Source organism: Pteronotus mesoamericanus, unplaced genomic scaffold (genome assembly GCF_021234165.1).
Source record: "Pteronotus mesoamericanus isolate MK-2021 breed Mesoamerican mustached bat unplaced genomic scaffold, CSHL_Meso_final contig_20, whole genome shotgun sequence".
In the NCBI taxonomy this organism is placed as follows: Eukaryota; Metazoa; Chordata; class Mammalia; order Chiroptera; family Mormoopidae; genus Pteronotus; species Pteronotus mesoamericanus.
This window is the reverse complement of record NW_026555085.1, coordinates 81,258,288-81,280,822: the sequence shown is the minus strand read 5'-3', so window position 1 is coordinate 81,280,822 and position 22,535 is coordinate 81,258,288. Positions and strand designations below refer to the sequence as shown.

General features: G+C 35.7%; 1 protein-coding gene across 1 annotated transcript in view; it reads left to right on the top strand.

Moving 5' to 3' along the window:
• MOXD1 (monooxygenase DBH like 1) overlaps positions 1–22,535 on the top strand; it is a 69,357-nt gene that overhangs the window by 16,421 nt on the left and 30,401 nt on the right. Inside the window, exons 2-4 of the mRNA XM_054568930.1 lie at positions 2,425–2,571; positions 4,230–4,397; positions 4,529–4,612. Of these exons, the coding sequence (XP_054424905.1) occupies positions 2,425–2,571; positions 4,230–4,397; positions 4,529–4,612 (399 nt within the window). The remainder of the gene's footprint in view (positions 1–2,424; positions 2,572–4,229; positions 4,398–4,528; positions 4,613–22,535) is intronic.

Below are 22,535 nucleotides of genomic sequence, written 5' to 3'. Positions count from 1 at the left end.
CATAAGCTGAGGGTGGGGAAAGGTGGCCATCTTGTACAGAGAAGGTTTAGGACATTTGTCTTGGGATGTCTCCTGAGAAAACAGCAAGAGAGTAGCATGGATTTCCAAGCATTAATGAGGGCCTGGCTGAAGTAGACATGTAATTAATAAGACTACTTGGATAGCTAACATAAGGTATGTTTCCAAATAGGCCTTAAAGTTGAAAAATGTGAAAAAAAATTGCAATGGAATTACAGTAGTGATTAGAATGTTTTACATTTCGATTTTAGTTTTAATCAAATGCATTTGTGTTTTCCCTCATGAGGGTTGAAGATACTAGCTCTTTTAGAAAATCACATTTGCCAGGAGTCTATACCTTGACATAGTTGTCTGCTGTCTCTCCATATATTGAAACCTCAGCAGTTTACACAGGGCAGATGAACTCAAGGATTTTTAGTGAAGACCTGAGTGAAGTTTCTCCCGTTTTCTTTTTCAGAGCTAAGATATCTGAAAAGCCAGAAAAAGTAGAATAGCTGGAAGGAATTGGTATTGGTGAATGGAAATAGAACGAATGGAAAATTGGCAAGCCAGCTGGATATTTTGTGGGACTAATGGTTTTAGAAACATGTTTGTAAGATGAGAATAATTATTCTACTCTTTGAACTGATTACATTTTGTATTGTATTCTTTTTGTTTGCAAAAGCTGTGATTGCTTGATTCATGTGCTCACATTTCATTACGTGAATCTAAATTCCTCCTTGTCCATAGGCACTGTTATTTTGTTTACATATTGAAAATCGATGTAATTAGAAGTGGGAAATCACTGTTTCACAGGAATATTTCATTTGAACTGCTTTCACAATTAGAACTGGTTCTCAGAACAGCTTTTTTTGACCAACCCCCACTTTAGCAGCAGCAAAAGTAAGGTTTTGTGTGAAAAATTTGATAAAGATATTTTCCATAGACTGAAAAATGAACTAGCTCCTATTTTCCCAGAAGGGGCCACGATGGCGCTGCCCAGGCCGCCTGGGCCTCAGCTCTGGCTTCACTGCCGCCTGCCGCTGTGCAGCCCGGTCTAGGGGCTCAGTGCTTCAGTGTCTTCATTTCTGAAATTGGGTTTTATCTTACAGATTTTATGTGAAAATTAAGTGAGTTAATACATGTAAAATGTTCGCTGTGAGCCTGATGCATAGCATGTTTTCAATAAGCTGTAGTTACTAGGATGAAAAAGTCAGGCTCTGAGCATTGCCAATAAGGTGGGGTTTGAACAAAGTCTGAATCCAGGACCCTGGATGCAAATCTACACACATGTGATAACTACCTTAAAAAGGTACTGGGAATAAAAATTCCATTTGAGTGTGACATTTATTGATGGTTTAAGGTATTTTTTCCTGTATAATGTATTTTCTCTCCCAACCATAGCAATCGCTTCTTCAAATGTAATTTTACTGTTAGTGTCAGTATGTAGATTCTAAATCAACTCTTTCTGATTACTGAAAAACCAGTATAATTAAGGCAGAACTTGTGTCCATAAGTGATGATAGTTAATGTGATTTTTGTAGCTGTCAACATAATAAGCTAATGGTAAAAGGCAAAGAGAAATATGTTGGAAAAAACAACAACAACTATGTTTTAGAATAGAAAGAAATAGCATTTAAATGGGCACTAACCATGAGAGGCATTTCCCCCTCATACGCTATTTCACTCATTTAGAGGAGAGCTGGGGGTCGGCTCCTAGTCATTTGATTCCAAAGCTCATGCCTTCTCTGTTGCATCTGTCTGCCTCCCAGAAATAGTCTGTACGCTATTGAATAAGTTTCATAAAAAACTTGTAGCTGATCTACAAAAATAAAACTTCTCTAATTTTTTAATATCTTATAATTCAGCTAATTTAACTTATTTTCTTATTTTGATTGTCTTTCATTTTATTAAGCATATGCCATTAAAGCTCATACTAAAACCACCCATCATCTTAAGGATGGGTTTCCTTATTAAGTGCAGAAGAGACACTATCTGTGGAAACAGTGGAAAGAGAACCAACCTTGCAGCTGGTTCTTGCTTTGCCAGAAATTAGTTATGTCATTTTGGGGCAAGAAATATCACATGTAGAAGGTTTTCTCTTTATTTGCATAATGAATGAAAAGTACTCAGTGATCTTGAACATTCCATCTCTTTTGATGCTTTATGGTATCATACATCCATACCACCGTTTCCTGAAGAGCCAGAAGTTCAAAGATGGGCTAATTTCCTGGGGAATGGGTTCCCTAGTTGGAATCCTCCAGCCCCTTAGAAATTTTCAGGACTTAAAAAATGACTACGGATGCAGAATTTTGTAATAAGCAACACCAGAGTCAGTTTTTTAAGGTCCTATGTATACTCTTAATCTAAATTCTTTTCCTTCTGAATTTAGGATACCCTGATGTTTCTTTCCCATATTTCCCACAGGATTATTTTACAGATGAAAACAGAGACTTGAAAAAGGATGCTCAGCAAGACTACCACCTGGAATATGCCATGGAAAATAGCACACACACAGTAATTGAATTTACCCGAGAGCTGCATACATGTGACATGAATGACAAGACCATAACAGTAAGGAGTGTCCAAGGGAACGCACGCATGAATAAGTTGTACTTTTACAGTTGTGAAATCCTTTACAGAATAAAAGGAACAAATATTATAAATAACCTTTGATAACAAAGTCATAGAGTCTTTGGGGAAATATTCTTGAATTCTCTTTATAAGCCACACACAAAAAAATCTGAGACTATAAGTACCAATAAAGGCAGTTTTTGTGTTAATCTAAACTTTTGAAGAGCAGTGTAAAGCATGTATGCTTTGACTTATAAAAGATTTTAAGCTTCTTTATGATGTTTGAAAATAGACAATAGATAAAGACAGGAAGAAATGTATTATAGGAAAGAAAAGTATGATAGTGAATGTAATTCATCTGATTTGTAACTGATTCATCATAGTAAACTTCTAAAATCAAGATGAATAGTAAACTAATTAAAATTGCCTATGAACATATTATACAAGATTTCTTATTGTCAGAACTCATACAAAAAGTAATTGTTTATACATATGCAAATTTAATATTGTGAGACAATATAATTCATGTGGTACTTTGGAAGTTTCCATGAATTTCTTAGATCAGTTTCATTTTGTATAGACCAATACAGTTACCTCTTTTAATTAGTAAATCAAAGCTTCAAAAATAGGAATGTAAAAATCTAAAGCTGTTTTGATTAACATTCAGCTTAAAGAGTAAAAAAAGAAGAAGAAAACACATGCAAAGACATGGATCATTTTTTATGTAATGTACAGTGCAATTATACTTTAATTGGAATAATAATTATAGTCATTTGACTTATTAAGAAAGAATATAGCTTTTAAAATAAATAGCTTTTGCTTTATTATTTGTTTTCAAAGTTCTTATTACAAAGATGTGGCAAAGACACCTTTCTCTGTGGGAGGACTGAACCATTTCATTACCCCGCAGCAAACCCTCCCCCGCTCTGCCACTTCGTGGGTAATTTCTCTCTTAGTTGCTAAGTGGGAACCACTCTCATCTGACAGTACTTCTAGTTGGGATACAACAGTTCATCTGATTTGTAACTGATTCATATTAGTGAGGTTCTAAAATCAAGATGATTAGTAGACTGACTCCTTAGAAAGTCCAGGGATTCATACAAGGACTTTTAGATAAATTCAAGGTTCATAAACCCAGAACCAGAAGTTCCTCCTGTGTTTGCATTTTATGTAAATTCATACTTGTGACTGCGCTAGAAAATAAAAACTCTGACCTGGAAACTAACTTTAATTTTCATACTATCTATTTTTTTCCCCTAAAATATCCATGGCATTAAAACAAGTTTTAATTTTCCAAAATCCCTGCTGTTTTCCAAGAATATTTGCTTGGTAACTACCAGTTGCTAGTTTGGAGGTTTAGCATGACAATGATTTGCATTTTCTGTAGCATGAAAGCATACCTACTAGTCAGTTGTCCTTCACACTCTTCTGGAACTGTAATCTTGTCTGCTGAGAGGCAAGTCTTTCCTTACCACGCCCCCTTGAACCACACCCCCCGAAAAATACTTGTCTTCTGGGATACTTAATGATTTAATGAGATTTACACAATAAATGTTAGAGAGCATATTAAGAATTCCAAATGTTAGGTTTTTACATTCAACTCAGTGGTAAGGGCAGTGCTCTCCTGGGACATGATCGTGCCCGTGTCTGATCACCAGGAGAGCACCGTGCGAGTGATCTGGGCCTATCACCATGAGGATGTGGGAGAAGATGGTCCCAAGTACCACTACTCCAACCGTGGCACCAAGAGCCTGCGGTTACTGAATCCGGAGAAAACCAATGTATTGTCTACGGCCACACCATACTTTGACCTGGTAAATCAGGACGTAAGTTTTTTCAGATTTTATGACTATAGGGGTGGGTTTATTGAAAGTGTATAAGAGTTTTTACTTGTTGTATTTGATTGTTTGTCACGAGGATGTGACTTTGTGTTCCTGTCCCCTTTTTATTAAGACAGGTCCTCATCCCAAAGAAAGATACAACATATTGGTGCCAGATGTTTAAGATCCCTGTGTTCCAGGAAAAGCATCATGTAATAAAGGTATGTAACTCAGTTTAGGCTAAACTTAATTTGTATGAATGGAGGAGAAATTGTTCTTAAAATGAAAATGATAAAAAATGTAGAGACATGATTTTCCATTCTTTGAAAGTTATTTAGAGAATAAAGAGCTGGCTTATCTGACACACACATTGTCTTAAGTGTCACTGAGTTTAGGGAGAAAGCTTGAATTGTACCTAGTGTTTTGCCTTTTCTCTCCTAGTGTTACATGTTAAATGTAAAGGTTTTCGGATGCATTTGAACACCTCTAGTTATTTCTCAGACAACACTTCTACAATTGGAATTTTGGAATTGCAATTTAAAATGATATATTTATGTACTGGTAAATTATATCCAAGAAGGTTACATTCTCCACCAAAATTGTCTGAGAACATCTGCTTCACTGAAAATACTGAATATTGTTCATAAAAGTAATAATTACAGTGTTATGGAAACTAAGAAAAAAAGAAAATTAGTGAATTTCTACAGGGTTTATAAAATACAGAATTGTGTAGTAAACAGCCCCAGTTTGCCTGTGGCTCTAATTCCTTCCCACTCTCTCAGGGACAGGTCTCCCCAAACTTTTTCCTCTAGTTAGTGAATGAACTAGTATTTTAAAACACTTTTTCAGTCCTTGGCTTTGTGCCAGGACTTGTTTGGCAGTTCCCAGGGCCTGAAGATATCCATTGTCTTAACCTATAGTAAGATTGTAGGAGCCAGGACCAAGACACAGGGAAGAATAAGACAATTAAATAGTGCTTATTAAATACTGTAAACATTTAGTAAAGCCAGACATTGCCAACTTTTTGTCAGCCCTGGAAAATGGGCATAATAGTTCTCACCTAACAGGATTCTTATGACTATTAAGTGAATCACAAGAGTTTAATATTTGTAAGTATTTAGAAAAGGGTCTGGCACATAGTGTTTGTTAAATGAAGTAATTAAATAAAATGGTATAAATCACTAGCAATACACAATTGTTAATCTGTTGATGATCTCATTAGGCCGCTGGACTGCCAAGGAATCCCAAACCAGCCAGCACTTTCAAGACAGAGTTTCAAATAAAACCATGATTGTCACTCATTTCATTTAGGGAGACCATCCTGAGAACTTTCTGCTCTGGAGAAATCTGGAGTTCAGGTGAACAAAACACTGTCAATCACTCTCTTAATCAATAGAAGCAGGAAGGAGAGAAAATACTATGCTTTATACTTGCAACTGAACAGAACATCTTTCTTGCCCTGAAATTAGATGCTGCTACCTTTTTCTTCTGTTGGTGGCATTTGTAAATGTGAATGATTTAATCGGGGAATGTTTCCTAGGATAAGAAAGTCTAAGCATAATTGTCACTGAATAACCATGAAATGTCCTTGAAGCCAGAGTGCTCTATGGCCTTGGAATAGTCATCCAGAAGTTGATTTTTCTGTACTAGACACATAACAATGAACATATGACTTTATATACTATGTTAAATGGACCTTTCAGCCCTGACCAGTTTCTCTATTATGTTCATACCCCTCCCCCGCATTCTTTTTACTGAAAGGACACCATCAAATGCAGAACTTCAGCGTCGACACATTCTGAAATGTCAAGTATGACAGGGAGTTTCTATTTCTGAAAATGTGTAAGATTTCAGGGTTAAACTTAGTAAGTTGTGGGAATTCTTAATTTTAAACTACATGATTTGACAACTATTATAATTATTTCTTTTCTGTCAGTATATTCTTCTTTTTTTGTCTTCCCCTGAAATTTTGCAAAGTATATTTTAATTAAAGTAATTTTTTTCCCCTGATGGAAAGAGGTTTTTGGTTTGTCGTCAGAATGCATTTCCACAGACTCTTCTCTTTAGTTCTTATTATTTTTTGATGTGTTTACCTTCTGTTTCACTTTATCATGTGGCAGACTAGTAGGTGTTTGCTATTGATCGTTGACTGAATGATTGGTTTGTATTTTTATTTATTTCCATTCTAACTGTGAACTTTTTTTTTGGCTTACTGATATTTCGCATTTTTTTTTTACAAATTTAGTATTTTCTAAAGGCAAGTCTATGGATCTTAAGGCAGATTTTTTTTAGCATGTTGAAAGAAATTAACTTTCAAAGAAGGCCTCACATGAAAATACATTCCATTCTTTTTAAATATTTTGTAACTTTTTTTGGTTATTAAGTTCTATACCAATGCATTACCACTGGCCCCTGTGATTTTGCCATTCATTGACAAAATGAATGATTCTTGACCTCTAGGAAAAGTTGTGCTATAAATTCAAAACAATGCTCTTCTTTGGGAATTTGCCAGCCATAGTTCATAAACACCAAAATAATTATAGCCTTATATCCAAGAATGTATGAAATTTTATATATCATTTACCTACTTGAGAAGAGATGAAAATACTTGGCATTTACATGGTTGATACTGTAACTTTGGCCAAAAATGTTGGTAGGAACACTGCCCCTAACAATAAGTTGGCTCAAATTAACGTATTGTAAAGATTGTTGATTTAGATGGCTCAGTGTTGCAATGTTCTTTTTCCATCCTCTTGGGTTACATATATTTCACAGAAACACTGGATATTGTCTAGCTACTTGGGTGTTCTTAATAGCTACTTGTGGCTACAAGGTAATTGAACTCACTTTGAAAGCCTGTCTTTTCATGGAAGTGATTTATTGTTAACTGTCACTAATTAGCTTCCTGACCCTAGAGAAAGTACTTAACCCCTTTCTGGTTCTCAAATTCCTTGCCTGTAAAATAAAGGGACCAGATGATTTCAGTTGGCTCTTTTGACTTCTAAGTATCTATGACTTGCTAAAAAGTAGAAGTGAAATTTTTGTTGGGTTTGGATGCCCTGTGGCCTGAGTTCCTGATGTGCTTGTTTCTCAGTGTCCCTGGGCGTGGCCTGGTGGGATGCTTAGGACCCCACTGCCTCCCTCGAAGTTAAAAGGCCCCCTTCTTTTGTCCCCTGGGCACGGGCTTTCTTAGCATACATTCTGAGGCTTAGGTTTCCATCTGTAAATGGGAATGATCATAGTAGTACTTGTCTCAAATGGTTGCTGTCATCCTTAAGTGAGGTAATACCTGTAGAGTTCTATATGTTTGGCATGTATTATTAGATAGCTCAATAAGTGCTAGCTTTAGTCCCAATTTACATTGGTTTTGTATATCTCTAAATCTTGGAAGTAATCTAAATAACATAAACTTATGTAAATAAATAAGTAACCTAAATCTTGGAAATAATGTCATTTGTATGAAGAATAGAAATTAGAGTGCTAGAGAGAGCAAGGCTTAGAGGTTGGTGCAGTGTACAGGCTGGGCTCTGCAGACAGGTGGGGGTTGTATTCTAACTTTGTTCTTCATTAATTCAATGACCTTGGGCAAACTAAATTCTCAGAGTTTGTACCTTCACTTGTGAAGCAGAAAAAAATAATTTCTCGTGAAGATGAAATGAATACAAGTGAAAACACCTGTTGCATAATAGGCTTGTAATTGCTTGTTTTCTTCTCCTGATGGGGATTATAGAGATGGGCGACTTAAACTTCTTCTAGTATTTTCTCATACTTTGAGAAGGACTGCACTGAAACCATGGCAGGCTGTAAGTCTCTATTTTATGTTGAAGAAAAGATTCCCTGGGAATTAGATTTCATAGCTTGCTTCCATTGTTCTAAACCAAATGAAATTCAAGCTAATTTCCTCCTGTTCTTGTCTAAGGAAGGATAAAACCCAGCTGGTGACTATCGTCTGGGAAAGATTCTTTTGCATTCCAAGGTCAACCATTAGCCTTCCATTCTGTGGCCTTAAATAATGCCATTTTCAATAGATGTGGAAATATATTTGCTTTTTTTGTTCTCCTTTTACCGCTGAACTCTCTCTCCAATTTAGTACATTTTTTAAAAAGTAGTCCAAAAGGTTGCATGACAAAAGTGAAAAGCATTAGCACACTTATTAATAATTATTAGCTATAAAAATTGGTAAGTAGTTTAACAACACTTTTATCGAAAGAGCGCTAAGACATTTATGTTGAATTCTAGAGGTTGATGGCATAATAGGATTGAGAAGTATGGTAATATTAAGCTATGAATGGCTTTCACTTTCATACAGGGAAGTGTGTAGGTAAAATAAAATGCTTACCTATTTTTTGCTACTTTAATACATTGTCTTGTTAGATTTTCACAGCCTCCCATGAGGTCATTTGAATTACCACCATTTTACGGGTGAACACACTGAGGTACTGCATGAATAAGTGACTTGCTTAGTATTACACAAATTTTGTTAAGCAGAGCTAAGAATAAACATTTCTTCATCAAACTGGTGGACCTTTCTCTATACAATTTCTGCCAGCTCAGGACTTAAGATTTTTCTAGATGATATGTGCTACCATGAAAAATGATTCACGTGAGAAAGGTCTGGTAGCTTATATGCAGCCACTGGCCCTTTGACTATGTTCCTCAGAATCCACAATACTTGGTGTCCTACAGAATCAGTGCATAGACCAAGGGCTACATGAACAGATCTTACCGGAACCTTCCAGAGATACGGTCCAGAGATACTGGCAATTAACTTAAATCCAGTCAGATGGTATTGGAGTACACAGAGGCCAGCTGGTTCCACTCTGGGGGTTGAAAATGCTTGTTAATAAGGGATGACACATGCAGAGTTTCATTTGTGATTTAGGAAATCATTTAAATAAGATTAGAATTAGGCTGATTAAGCAAAGCATTATGCATATGGCTACAAAATGTTAAATCTCAGAGATGATATGAGGGAGGATGGAACTGGAAATAATTTCAGTGGCCAGAAGGTAGCCTGCTAATCTTATTGAACACGTCTTGTAACATAAGGATCATTGGAAACAATTCCTTTAGCCTCTGTTTAAACTGAATTACAATTCTCTTTGGAGTTAAGTGAAAACAATGGTAATGACCTATTTTGTTCCTCTTCATGATAATGGTGGATAAAAAGGGACTTCTGAGAAGCAGTACTAACATTTTCATTTGGAATTCAAATTTTGGCAAAATTCCTATAGGAAAGTACTCTAAAAACAAGAATGACGTCCTTGGAACGGGAACTAGAAGTGCTGGCATCTCAGAGTGGCCTCAGGGCCAGACTGAGAGTGCAGGCTCTGACCCTGCACTGACCACCGGTCTGCTGAGCTGCATGTGGCTGCTTCCCAGTGCCCCGCAGGAGACCGAATGCTTGTTAATAACACAGTTCAAAGACTGTAAGTCTGTACCACTGCGAGGTGTTCTAAGTGACCTTTAACTCTTAAAATTCCATGACTTTAGTTAAATATTAGAATGGACAAAAACTGGAAATTTATGCAATAAATTTGATAACATTTATAAAATACACTATAATAAAAGGCTTTCCTAAAAGTTGTAAAAGAAATGAAGATAATTTTTGTATATGTTCCCATAGGATATAGTATGCCAGTTTAAAAAAAAACATTTTATTGTTGTTCAAGTACAGTTGTCTCCATTTTCTCCCCCCCCACCTCGTCCATCCTCACCTCCCACCCTTGATCCCACCCCCTTTTGGCTTTGTCCATGTGTCCTTTATGCATGTTCCTTGGTGACCCTTCTCCTTTTCCCCCTGTTATCCCCTCTTCCCTCCTCTCTGGTTACTGTCAGTTTGTTCTTTATTTCAATGTGTCTGGTTCTATTTTGCTTGCTTGTTTGTTTAGTTGATTAGGTTCCACTTATAAGTGAGATCAAATGGTATTTGTTTTTCACCGCCTGGCTTATTTCACTCAGCATAATGCTCTCCAGTTCCATCTATGCTGTTGCAAAGGGTAGGAGCTCCTTCTTTCTTTCTGCTGCGCAGTATTCCATTGTGTAAATGTACCACAGTTTTTTGATCCACTCATTTACTGATGGGCACTTAGGTTGTTTCCAACACTTGGCTATTGTAAATTGTGCTGTTAGGAACATTGGGGTGCATAGGTTTTTTTGAATTGGTGTTTCAGGATTCTTAAGTTAATTTTGATATGTTTTTAATATCAAAAATTATATACTTATTAAAACAAGATGGCATCCATTGTTTCCTTTTTGATGCAACAATGAAATATTACATAGTTTTTATGAATGGATATTTCAGTAATTGGTAGAAAAAATATATATAGTAGAAACTCACTTTAAATAAATGAGATATTTACTATTCTAGTTTATAAAACTCATAAGTCAAATAATAGTTTTATACAGTCCTAGTCAAGTTATAAAAGGCTGCACAGTTGTGATTTTTAGAATATCAAGCCTCTCTTGATGCATTTAAAATGAATATACTTCTATATAAAAAATTCAGATTGTATATGAATTTAACAATATATCTATTTTATGTATGATATCTATCATAGATACATAGATATCTCACATATCTATTTTATGTGAGTATTATACTCACATGTCCAAAACATTATGGTTGAGTCTTGCTTTCTTGAGCTATTATTATTTTTTTTAATTCTTAACCTAGGGTGTACATTAGAATCATCTGAGAAGAATCTTTAGTTATGGTTTCAAAGCCCTTTTGTTGGTGTTGGTTGTTCTGTCTTTTGGAAAAACTCCCCAAGTGATTTTAATACAAACTCCCTGACCAAGAATCACTGTTTTATATTTACTAAAATTTCCCAGGAGATGGTATTTAAGTTATATTTTATAGCACCTAGTTAAATGTCCTTTATATTAAGTAGCATCATACACATTTTTTGACTAATATACTGTTTTATTCAACAAATGTAAAAATTGAACACATATTGAGAATCTGTTATAAGATGCACTATTACTTGTCTGAACATAAAGAAGATTTAAGCAATTTATGGTTTTGAGATAGTTTATTCCTTGATGCATTACATATTTCTTTGTGGAAGTGGAGAGGCAAAAAAACACCAGCTGCTTTCCTGGAGCCGCAGCTGACTTTCATTATAAAATTTCAACATGAACTAATTCTGATATAAAGGATACTTTCTTTTATGAAGGGAAAAAGATTTATGTTCTAGTGAAATATATACATCAAAGTTAACTCTATACGTTAATGTTTATAATGTAATGGCCCCATTTTAGAAATTGTATATGAAGGCCACCTTGCTCACTTTAAATGCCTTCCTTTGCCAATAGAGAGAGATCTTTTCACCACTGAAATCTCACTGAATTGCTCTGTGTGGGATTTCAAATAGTAAGTGGAGGCAAGACCATGTAAATAACTGTTAATAAGTATTGTATGTATTGATGCTAGCCATAGCCTCCCAGCCTTTAGCTTAATGTGAACAAGTCCTGAGACTATAGGAAAGGCCCTTGGTTTGTGATGATTCAGAAATCAGATGTGTGCTTAATACACTATATACTCATATCTTAAGCAGCTGGAAGTATCCCTCCCCACAACCTCTAAATCACAACGAAGAATGAGTCAATGAGCGTCTAGTGAGTGCCTGCTTTGGACAGCGCTCAGTGCATGTCTTTTGTCAGATATAAGGCAATAAAAGACAGCATTTCTGCTCCAAGGACCTCCCACAGGTGGGGAGAAGAGGTGCACACATGAATAGGAGAGGCAAACATTGGTGTCAAAGTACATCGTATAGGCAAAAAGAAAAGAGACAGCAGTGAAGGGCAGTCCCATGCCACATGGGAAAATGGGAAAAATAATTTTGGGAAAATACAACTAGATGGATCTTAGAGACATGTGGTGAGGACGGCTAGGAGGCAACCTCTCTGTTTATATGTGTAAGCGCCAAAATAAAATCAGAGGATAAGACAGCATTCATTGAGAGCCCTGTGCATTCTGTCACCATCATCCTTTATAAAAATCCTAGGAAGAAAGAAGTATTCCCCTCATTTTACACATGAGGACACTGAAGTCCAAGGAGGTTAAATAACTTGCTCAATATTGATAAATTTCTTATTCGTATACTTTTCCCTACGGAAGATAGTCTATTTTAAAAATAAACATGAATATTTTTGCTGGTTTAACCTCAAACTGACTTTTAAGTCTGTGGAAAAAACACAGGAAAATAGGAATCAGGATTCATTGTTAAAGTTCTGAATTATTACACAGTGGTTTGTGCGGAAGCTCCATCTGGTCCCACATGTGGCAAACAATACTTGATGTTACAACCAGCATCTGCTCATGCTAGAGCCAACTAGCAGCTGCCAGCTGAACTTTAAATCCATAGTCTAGTTATGTCAGATTAGAATGCAGAATCCCTGCAGTGACTTGTTGTCAGGGTAACTGCATTTTTTGATCAGAGAATGCCTTAACCATACCAAAACCCCTAGTGTGAAATATTGAAAGGGACTGCAGATTGCAGCATTTAGTACCTAAATGGGGTCACTGATTTTATCTTGAATGATACCATTGTGTCGCTTTATCCCCAGACATGAATTTACCAGTTTTACTTAATGTTAACACTCGGACAAAGTTGCGTCATACTCTCCGGAATAGAAATCAAGGCTACCTCTTAATTGCACACATATGCATATAACCATTTAGTTCTGTAAAGAAAAGCTGTAGGCAGTTCCTCAGAAGAGACTCGTGTCCTTATAGTTCTTGTGGAAATGAACGTATCTTCTCTAGAGGTCTTAACCGTTGTCACTTTGAGTGACTTAACTGTTGTTTGTTGGATGTCCATTCTCATTGTCAATGTCGGTCATGTTTTCTTAATAGTTTAAACGTATGCAATGTGTGTGGGATTCTTTGTAGAAGAGGTTTGTATCATTTAGCGTTTCGTTTTATTGAAACATGGGCCTAATAAAGGTCTATCTCAAAAGATTATTTATTTAGTTATGGCCCAAGATTTGAAAAAAATACTGCTTTAAAACCACCCTCTAAGGATGTATGCTTCTTGTAATTATAAAGAAAATTCCATAGGTTTTCTAAAATTATCTTTAATAATGAAATTGGGCATTTTCTTCATAATAGCTGATTTTAACTTGATGACTTCAAGACAAAGTCAGTTCTTTTGGATGGAAACTGAACAGAGGTTTCTCATCACAATGGGCATATTCAATAACAGGTCATAACATTGATTGCTGTGATCTTGGTATCAGTATATACCCACATAAAATGGAAATAAAAATTCCTTTCATAAGATTACACTGAAAGTGCTTTAAAAGTACTGAATTTTAAAAAGCAAACATTTGTTGATTGCTCATTATGTATTGCTTTACTCACTACTTAATGCCATTTTACAAACAGGGAAATGGAGGCTCAGAACAATTAGTTCTTCCCTAATGTCACAGAGTTTTAAGTATTATAAACCATTGAAACCTTATGGTTTTGTTGACCAGTGGAACCCCAATAAATTCAATAAAGAACATCATTTACTTAGTCTAGCAGTGGGGACTGGCACAATTCATGAAACCTCCATGAGACTAAGTTGGGAGAGCCCTGTCTTCCTGGTCAGTTAGAGCTGGTTTTAAATACGAGCTCTCTCATTTACTGTTTATATGACCTTGGGTAATTTAAATAGAACTTCTTGGAATCTCCATTTTCTTATTGGGAAAATGGAGTTACTATCTATTCTATTCTCAAGTTACTATGAAAGTTATTTGAAAATGGTTATAAAGCACCTGAAGCATGATAGATATGAAATATTATGATTCTATAGTAACTTTATTTTTTTACTTGGACACTCTAAACCTTCTGTTTCCTTTTGTCAACAGTTCATTCCATAATTATAGAAAATGAAGGCTACTGGAAAAACTGCCTTTCTCATCCAGTTAATTATTTCAAACTGGGATTCAAATTTAGGTCATAAATCCCAAATTGCTGTTATCTGTCTGTATCTCTCTTTCCACATATAAAATATAAAACAATATCAAGGCAAAAAATTTACCCTAGATTTATATATCTCTTTCTACTCTGCCATCTTGAAATAATCTATAATAAAAGAATTTTTAGAGTTTTTGAAAAAGCTCTTAATTACTTACATGTAATTATCTAGTAATTAAGAGCAGTTGTGAAACTTATTTTGATTTCATTAACTTTTTTGAGACATTAAAGAAAGGGGAACACTGAAATACATTTGTTTACATCCAACTGGATTTTATATGGTAATTAGTTCTTTTACAACTTAAATTTACTATTTTCACCACCTTAGCTTTTTTTATTTATATATTCACTTTTAAGATAAAGCTTAGCTTTTGTAAGAGCAGGCCTGCCAAATCCATCTTATTTGTCATGTAAGGCAAGCTCTCATTGCAAAGAGTCATGAGTCACAATTGAATTAAATTTACAAGGTTAGAGAACTGAGTTCTGTTTTTAATGATAAACAGGAAATATCAGTACTCTTGAGCAGTAGTTTCCATTCATATAGCAAATAAAATTTTCCAACAGATTGGTCTCCCTGAGCTTTCCGCTCTGTCTCCTTAACGGAAGGAGAATGCCAGGTTCCACCTGAGCTGCCCAACAGCCTGGAAACTCTCTCCAGGTAGAAAGCTGAGGAAATCATGGGTCTGATCTCATTCGTTTCTCTTTTCTTAGAGACCACTCTCATTTTTACTCCATGTCCACTGTCTTGAGACACTGCTCAACATCGTTACTCATTAAAGGAAGTACAAATTAAAACCCCACTGGACTGGGATACTGCCTATATAAGGAGGTATATGAAAATTAAAAGGTTGGCGAGAGGTGGAGTAACTGAAACTTTAACACACTTGTGAATGGGAATATAAAGTGCTACCACCACTTTGAAAAACCATTTGGCAGTTTTTTAAATAATTAAACATACACTGCCATGTATTTCAGCTATTGTCTGTACAGAGACTTGTAAAAAAAAAAAAGAGTATTTATAGCAGGTTTATTGGTAATAGCCGAAAAAAAAAAAAAAAGGGAACAACCCAAATGTCTATTAATAGGTGAATGGATAAACATACAATGGGATACTATGCAGCAATTAAAAATAGTGAAGTAGTGATACATAAAACCAACATGGATTAATTTGAAAATAAATGTGTTGAATGAAACCAGCCAGGCAAAAGAAAGTATATGTAATAATGATTCCATTTTTTAAAAAAATTCTAAAAAATATAAGTAATTGATAGTGAAAAGGAGCCATTGAGTGGTTTTCTAGGTATGGCGACAGATCAAGGAGGGAAGACAATGAGAGATTTCCAAGGTGCAGTGAAACTTTTGTGGATAATGGATATATTTATATGGAGTGGGGGAGAGAGAGAAAGATTCATTATCTTGATTGTGGTGATGGTTTTATGAGTATGTACATGTGCCAAAATGTCAAATTTTATACTTTAAATATATGCAGTTTAGTGTATGTCAATTTTACCTTAATCAAAGTGAAAAAAAAAGTTGTCTTGGAGAAGTTTGAGGTCAGAATGATATTTTCACATTCAATAATTCTCCCTTAAATTGCTTTTAATACTATATCCAACTCATAGAGTGTTAAATTTCAATTATTTTTATTTATAGAAATTGTATTCTGTTTTGCTGAGTCAATCTTCATATTTCTTGCTCATCTTTCCAAGTCTATCTTTTAAACATTTATAATATATACATAGTTATTTTCTATTTTATGTTTGATAATTCCAGTAACTCAAAGTCCTTGGGGACTTAAATATGTGTGGATAATCTCGTTTCCCCAAGTGTTTGTTAAATTTTACCAAATTGACCTATTTTATGGGAATCACAACATACTGGATAGAAGCTACTTCTTCTCAGAAGTATTAAATTTTATATGTTTTTGCCAGAAGCCAGGGGAGGTAACCTATGAGGGATTCTTTATTTTCTTGGTTTGGAATTTCCTCAAACATTCAGGGCTATAAATTCAAATGCCACTGTCACATGAAGGTGGATCTCTATTTACACATTTCCAAGGAGAATATTATTATTGTTTTCCTTCTACCCATGTCTTAGTCAGCTTGGCTGCCATAACAAAATACCATAGAGCGGCAAATAACAGAAATTTATTTCGTACAGTTCTGGAGGCCAGGAAGCGAAGATCACGGTGCTGGTCAGATAGATTTCATTCTGAGGCCTCTTCTCTTGGCTTGTAGGTGGCTGTTATTTCATCGTGTGCCTCTGTGACCTCTTCCTTGTGTGAGAATGGGGGCAAGGAGAGCAAGCTGTCTGGTTTCTTCCTAGGGCACTAATCCCATCGTGAGGGCCCCACTCTCATGACCTCATCTAACCTTAGTTACCTCTCAAAGGCCCTGTCTTCAAATATTGTCACATTGGAAGTCAGGGTTTCAACATACGAATTCGGGGGGACACCAACATTCAGTCTGCTATAACCCAGAACTGTGGCAGAGACAAATAGGTTTTTTTCATTAGCTGCCTTTGCTAGCAGTTATATTTTTTCAGTCCACCCCTTCACTGGAGTTCTATCAACTTGGAGGGTCCAGGTTCTCTACCTAAATGAAGGGTGCAAGGGGAAATGATGTGTGTCAAACTTAGTCTCCCCTCGATCATTGAATTGGCGTATCCTTGTGACCATGTTTCCTGAAGTCTCTAGGATTGTAGTAGGTATACATTCTCACAGGAGCCTTAGTTCCTGTTTTTTATTTATCACTTTGATTTCAATTTTATATTCTTTTAATTTTAACTTTGGAAAATTCTCCTTAATTTCCTTCTGAACTTATCAATACATTTCAAGGCGTACATGTTTTAAGTTTTGAGAATCTAGATGCTTTCCAAGTAAGGGATGCTCAGAACATCTAGCTGTCCTTCCAGTGATAGCTCAGGTCCTGACAGGTCAGTCCAGTTTTGCCACATTCAGAAATCAGGAGTCTGGAATGCCGTGATAAAGGTGCAGAGAGCATATGTTCTTGGTAATTTGGTGGTGATGATGGGGTCGGGGGAGGGACTTGGTTACAGGCTTGCTGAGAGCATGGCTAGCAGGCCAAGAAGTGGAGGCAAAGGGGAACTATTGGGTTTTGACTGAAGGAATGGCATGATTCATTATAGAGTTCAAGATACAGGAGATTAGGGCCCAGGCTTCAGCTTGGACATGTTAGGATAGGGTATATGAGAGGAAAAGGCAGCCCCAAGGGGAAAAGTGGCCTTGGTAGTAAGGAGAGAATACACACAGGGTTGTTGTCGAGGTAGGAGTTTGAACACTTGGCAAAGCATTCAATATTAGGGGATAAGACTTTAATAAAAATCCAAAAGAAGTGATGGTTCATGGTGTTAGAGAAGATGATGAGGTCTCTTTTGGAACTATTATTATAATTTAATTTATCAGATCTTTTTAGGTTTCTTCTTTCAACTGCCAAGAGAGGAGACTGGCCACATTTTAGAAACTGCAAATTCCTCTTTGAATGTGTATGCAGACTGTAAATTAGGAAGTTGAGATTGAGTATGGCTTTTATCTGATGGAGAAAAATCTGGAATAAATCACCCATGCTTTTTATGTTTCCTTCATATGTAGATCCATTTTTAATATGATTTCTATGACTGCAGATGTGAGAATATTTAAATTCTGACAAAAAATATTAATTGCAAAACTTATTTTAGGTTTAATTAAAAGGTGATAGCTGGCATGTTTATGAAAAAACAAAACATTAAAATTGTTAAGACTAATGACCCCTGAGTTTGTCCTTGAAACCCACTTTCATGTACAAGTTTGGCAATTTAGGTCACCATTGAGTCCCTAGTGGAAACAGAGAAATGTGCTGGGTTAGTGAGGGCAAAGATGAATAACAAAGTAAAAAATGACAAGATGCTGATTAATTTTGTGTGGTTGATATATGATGTATGCTATTTTCTCTGGAAATAAACTTTTCAAATTGAATCAAAAGCAAACAACCCCAAAACTTAATAAGACATTTGCTTTGCTCTCCAAAAACTTCCACCTAGAGAAAAGTTACTTATTGAAATAGTTGGAAGGCAGCAGGAGACATAAAGGCTGAGAAAGGTGCATTAGGTGTGAACCTGCTTATTAAACCAAGCAAAGGCTTCCTTGAATGGAGTTATCTACCTAGAGTGAGACTCACTCACAGAAGACCAGTGTGTAACTCAGCCATAGCCTGAGATAGAGTTCAGTTTGTTTTCCTTTTTTTCTGGAATTGCCTTATAAATGAGGCCTTCTTTGTATGGAGGCCTTGTGCTTAAATACGTAAGATAATGAGAGAAACAGAGAGGAGCCAGAATTACAAAAGCCATCTACTGGTATTCATTTACTTGTTTAACTTTCCTGAAGTATGACAGTATTTCTTTCTTATCAATTGAATTTATTGGGGTTACATTGGTTAATAAATCATCTGTACCTTATATTGCAGGTGTTCGCCTGTCCAAGTCACATCTCTTTCCATCATCATTTATCCCCCCTTTACCCTCTCCTACCTCCCACTTTTCCCTTTCCCTCTGGTAAGGACCTTACTGCTGTTTTACTCTTGTCTGTTTATGAGGTTTTTCTTGTTTTTTTGGTGTTTTGTTTGCCTTAATCCCTTCACCTTTTATACCCAGCCCTGCTTGCCTCCTCCGCTTTGACAGCTGACAATCTGTCCTCTATATCTATGAGTCTGTTTCTATTATGCTTACTAGTTTATTTTGTTCATTAGATTCCACATATAAGTGAAATCATATGGTATTTTTCTTTCTCTGACTGGCTTATTTTACTTAGCATAATAAAAAGACAGTATTTCTTAATTATAATAACTGTTAGTCACAAATTCTGTGCAATCAAGCACAGAATTTTTCACATCTTTATAATTCCTTTTCCAACCATAGGACGAAACTCCATAAAAACTTTAGTGACTCTTTGAAACAGCACTGTGATATTAAAGTGCCAAATGATTTTGAGCCCCATTCCAGTTCTTTTTCTATGCATACCTCCCGCTTCATGCTCCCGCTGCAGCCTGAAAGGGAGACAAGCACAGGCGCCCAGGTAAAGGGACTTCAGCAGGTGAGCCTTAGGTGCCAACTCAAGCCTGCTACTCAGCAGCTGTGTGTTTGTTCAATGTACCTAACTCTGCTTCAGTTTCCTTGTCTGTAAGTAGGCAGTGATACTTTCTCAGGAGTGTATAAAGATGAAATGAAATTAAATGTGATAATCTGTGTAATGGCCTCGGTACATGTAAATATAAAGGGTAGCTATTGTCAATATACCATAGCACCTATACATTTTCCATGGGACTCTTCTTTCTACCAGGCCGTAAGACTTACGCCCCCTGACAGTTGGGCCCTCCAGGCCTTGGGTCTTCAGGCTTGGGTACAGTTCCTGACAGTGGTGCTTAAAGAATGCTTGTTGAATGAATAACTCAAATCTAGAATCAAGTCAACAATGGTGAGTTGTAAGCAACGTTCAGAAAATCTATCTTAACCCTGGAACAAATGACCTTTGAACTTTTGGCACTGTTTGGCACATACATCTAATTTAAGGGATGAACTAAACAGTTCTTCTGTGCTACTTGTAGACACCTAATAGATAACTACAGCATTCAGTGAAGTAAACTACGATTTGAAGACCTGGATTTATTACCAAAGCAAGGCTATATCTTAGAGAAAGGCTCTCAACATTAGTTTATCCTATTTTCATTATAGGATAAAACAGAATATACTTTAAATTTAAAGAGCAATGAATTCTAGACCTCTGGAAAAGGCAATAGTATTCTGCATGAGGCAATGTTATAAATTTGTATTGCTTACAATTAGATCTAATCTTTAAACTATGTCTGAAGGAATAAAAAAATGCCATGCAATGATTATTTCCGTTCTCTCAGAAGAAAAAAATATGGCCCATTTATTAAATTTCTTCAGGAAACACAATCCTTAAATTATGATGAATAAATGCTAAAATAATATGCTTTATTTAAAACTGCCAAAATTATTATGATAAATTATATATAAACACAGGCACTAGATGTTTCAGGATGTGAAAACAAGTTTTAAAAAGTTAGTTTTAAAATATGCAGAAATAAATTGGCCATTTGTATATGTAAGTGGTATTGGACTAAATGAAAAACTTTTGTTTCTTTCCCCTAATTTTGGGCCATGGGATTTTATCATGAAGATCATCTGTTAGTAATTGAGTTCTGTCCTTTCATGGATGGAATTACTAGGCCTTTACACCATAAAAAAGAAGAAGAAGGAGAAAAAACCCATACACAACATAACAACAATAAAAGCAGACTAGCAACTGTAACTTCAAAGGAGACCCAAAAGGACAAAACAATTCAGAGAGATAGAAAATGTTTGATGCAGAACCAAGTGAAGGTCTCGGTGTCATGGTGTCACTGCCGGGACCCTCCCAGCAGGAGCTGTGCCTGCTCAGGGGCAAAGCCACATATGGTGACATCTGCCATTGGGCTGTGAAGTCTTAAGTGCAGACTTGGGGTAGAAAATGTTTAAAATTATTCAAAGGGCCTAAAAAATTCAAAGGATATAATTGAGTTTTCAGAGTAACAATGTGTTGTTCTGGAAACCTAGTCCCAAATCCATCTTGGTCAGTTATTGTTCTAAGTAACAAATTTTAATTCAGAATATTTAAAAAAAAATAGATCATGTTGCACTGTATAGGGAAATAAAAATTTTCAAAGGCTTTTAGAGACTCTATTATAAAATTAAGTGCAATAGCATGACATAAATGTAATACATATGTAACGTCATTGTGGATGGGAAATATGAGAACTAATATTTGATGAATGTTTTATATAAAACCATGCACTGTGTGGGGTTTTCCAATATCTCATGTAATTTTCATGATCACATTGTGTGGTAGGAAATAGAGGCATATATTTAGTTAACTTGTTGGGGAATTTTAAAAATATATTATAAAGTTAAAATCTATTCACTGTAGAAAAATTCAAATGCAGAAAGCCATTAAGTGAAAAGCAAAATTTGCTAAACTTCTACTACTCACATTTCACTTTCCATAAACATCATCAGTAGTTTCTTATCTTTTTCTGAAATTTTTATATATACACATATATGCAATCACATGTCTTTATGTCTATTGCTATTTATTTCCTGTTTTAATCTTTAGAGCCTAACGGGGTTACACTATTTTGACACTTCCTTTTGTGTTTAGCGGGATCTCTTGGAAAATGTTCCACTTCAGTATATAGGGACCTATCTTATGCTTTTATCATTGTGTGATAATGTATTGTATGAATTTAGACATAATTAAATCAACAACATTTAATTATTTCTAGCTTAATGCCAGTACATATTTTCTTTCTGTATGAGTTTGCTTAGGCTGCCATAACAAAATACCAAAGACGGGGTGGCTTTAAACAACAGAAATGTCTTTCTCCCTGTTTGGGAGGCTGGGAAGTCCAAGATCAAGGTGCCAGCAAGATAGGTTTCATTCAGAGGTTTCTCCTCTTGACTTTTAGATGGTTGGGGCTTCAATGGGTGAATTTGGCTGGGCAGGGCCGGTGGCGGGATATACAACATTCGGTCCATAACACTCTCCAGCATTGCCTCTTAAACTTTTAAAGTCTTGTCAACCTGGTAAGTGAAAAAAAGATGTCATTTTCATTTCTATTTATTGAGTTATTAACATCTTTTAACATCTTTTTTCTCTGTAATCTCTTTGCTTTGAAATTTTTGTTCATGTACATTGCCCGTTTTCACTATTGGATTTTTTGGTTTGTTTTATCAGAACTTTTTTGTATTAAGGGTATTAGCCCTTCGTTTGACATAAATGTTGCAAATATTTTCTCCATTGTTTTGGTAATTTAGTGTTTACCTTTCGTAGTGCAGCTGAGTGTTGCTTCTAATTCTTTCCTCTATTAACTTTTAGTTCATTTCTCTAGGATAGGAGAATAGTCACATGAAATGAAGTCAGAGTGTCCTTGCTTTTTATCATGCAGTTCTGTCTTGCTTGTCATTCTGAGATGTGGAACTATACGAGTCATCCTTTAAGATGGTTTCCATTTCTGCAGTTTGTACTTTCCATAAAACACGTTGGTTCATGCCGTCTCTCTGCCTTGCATAGGACTGGCAGAAATCCAGATATACTCACACCTTTGATGTATGTATTGTTGCATTAA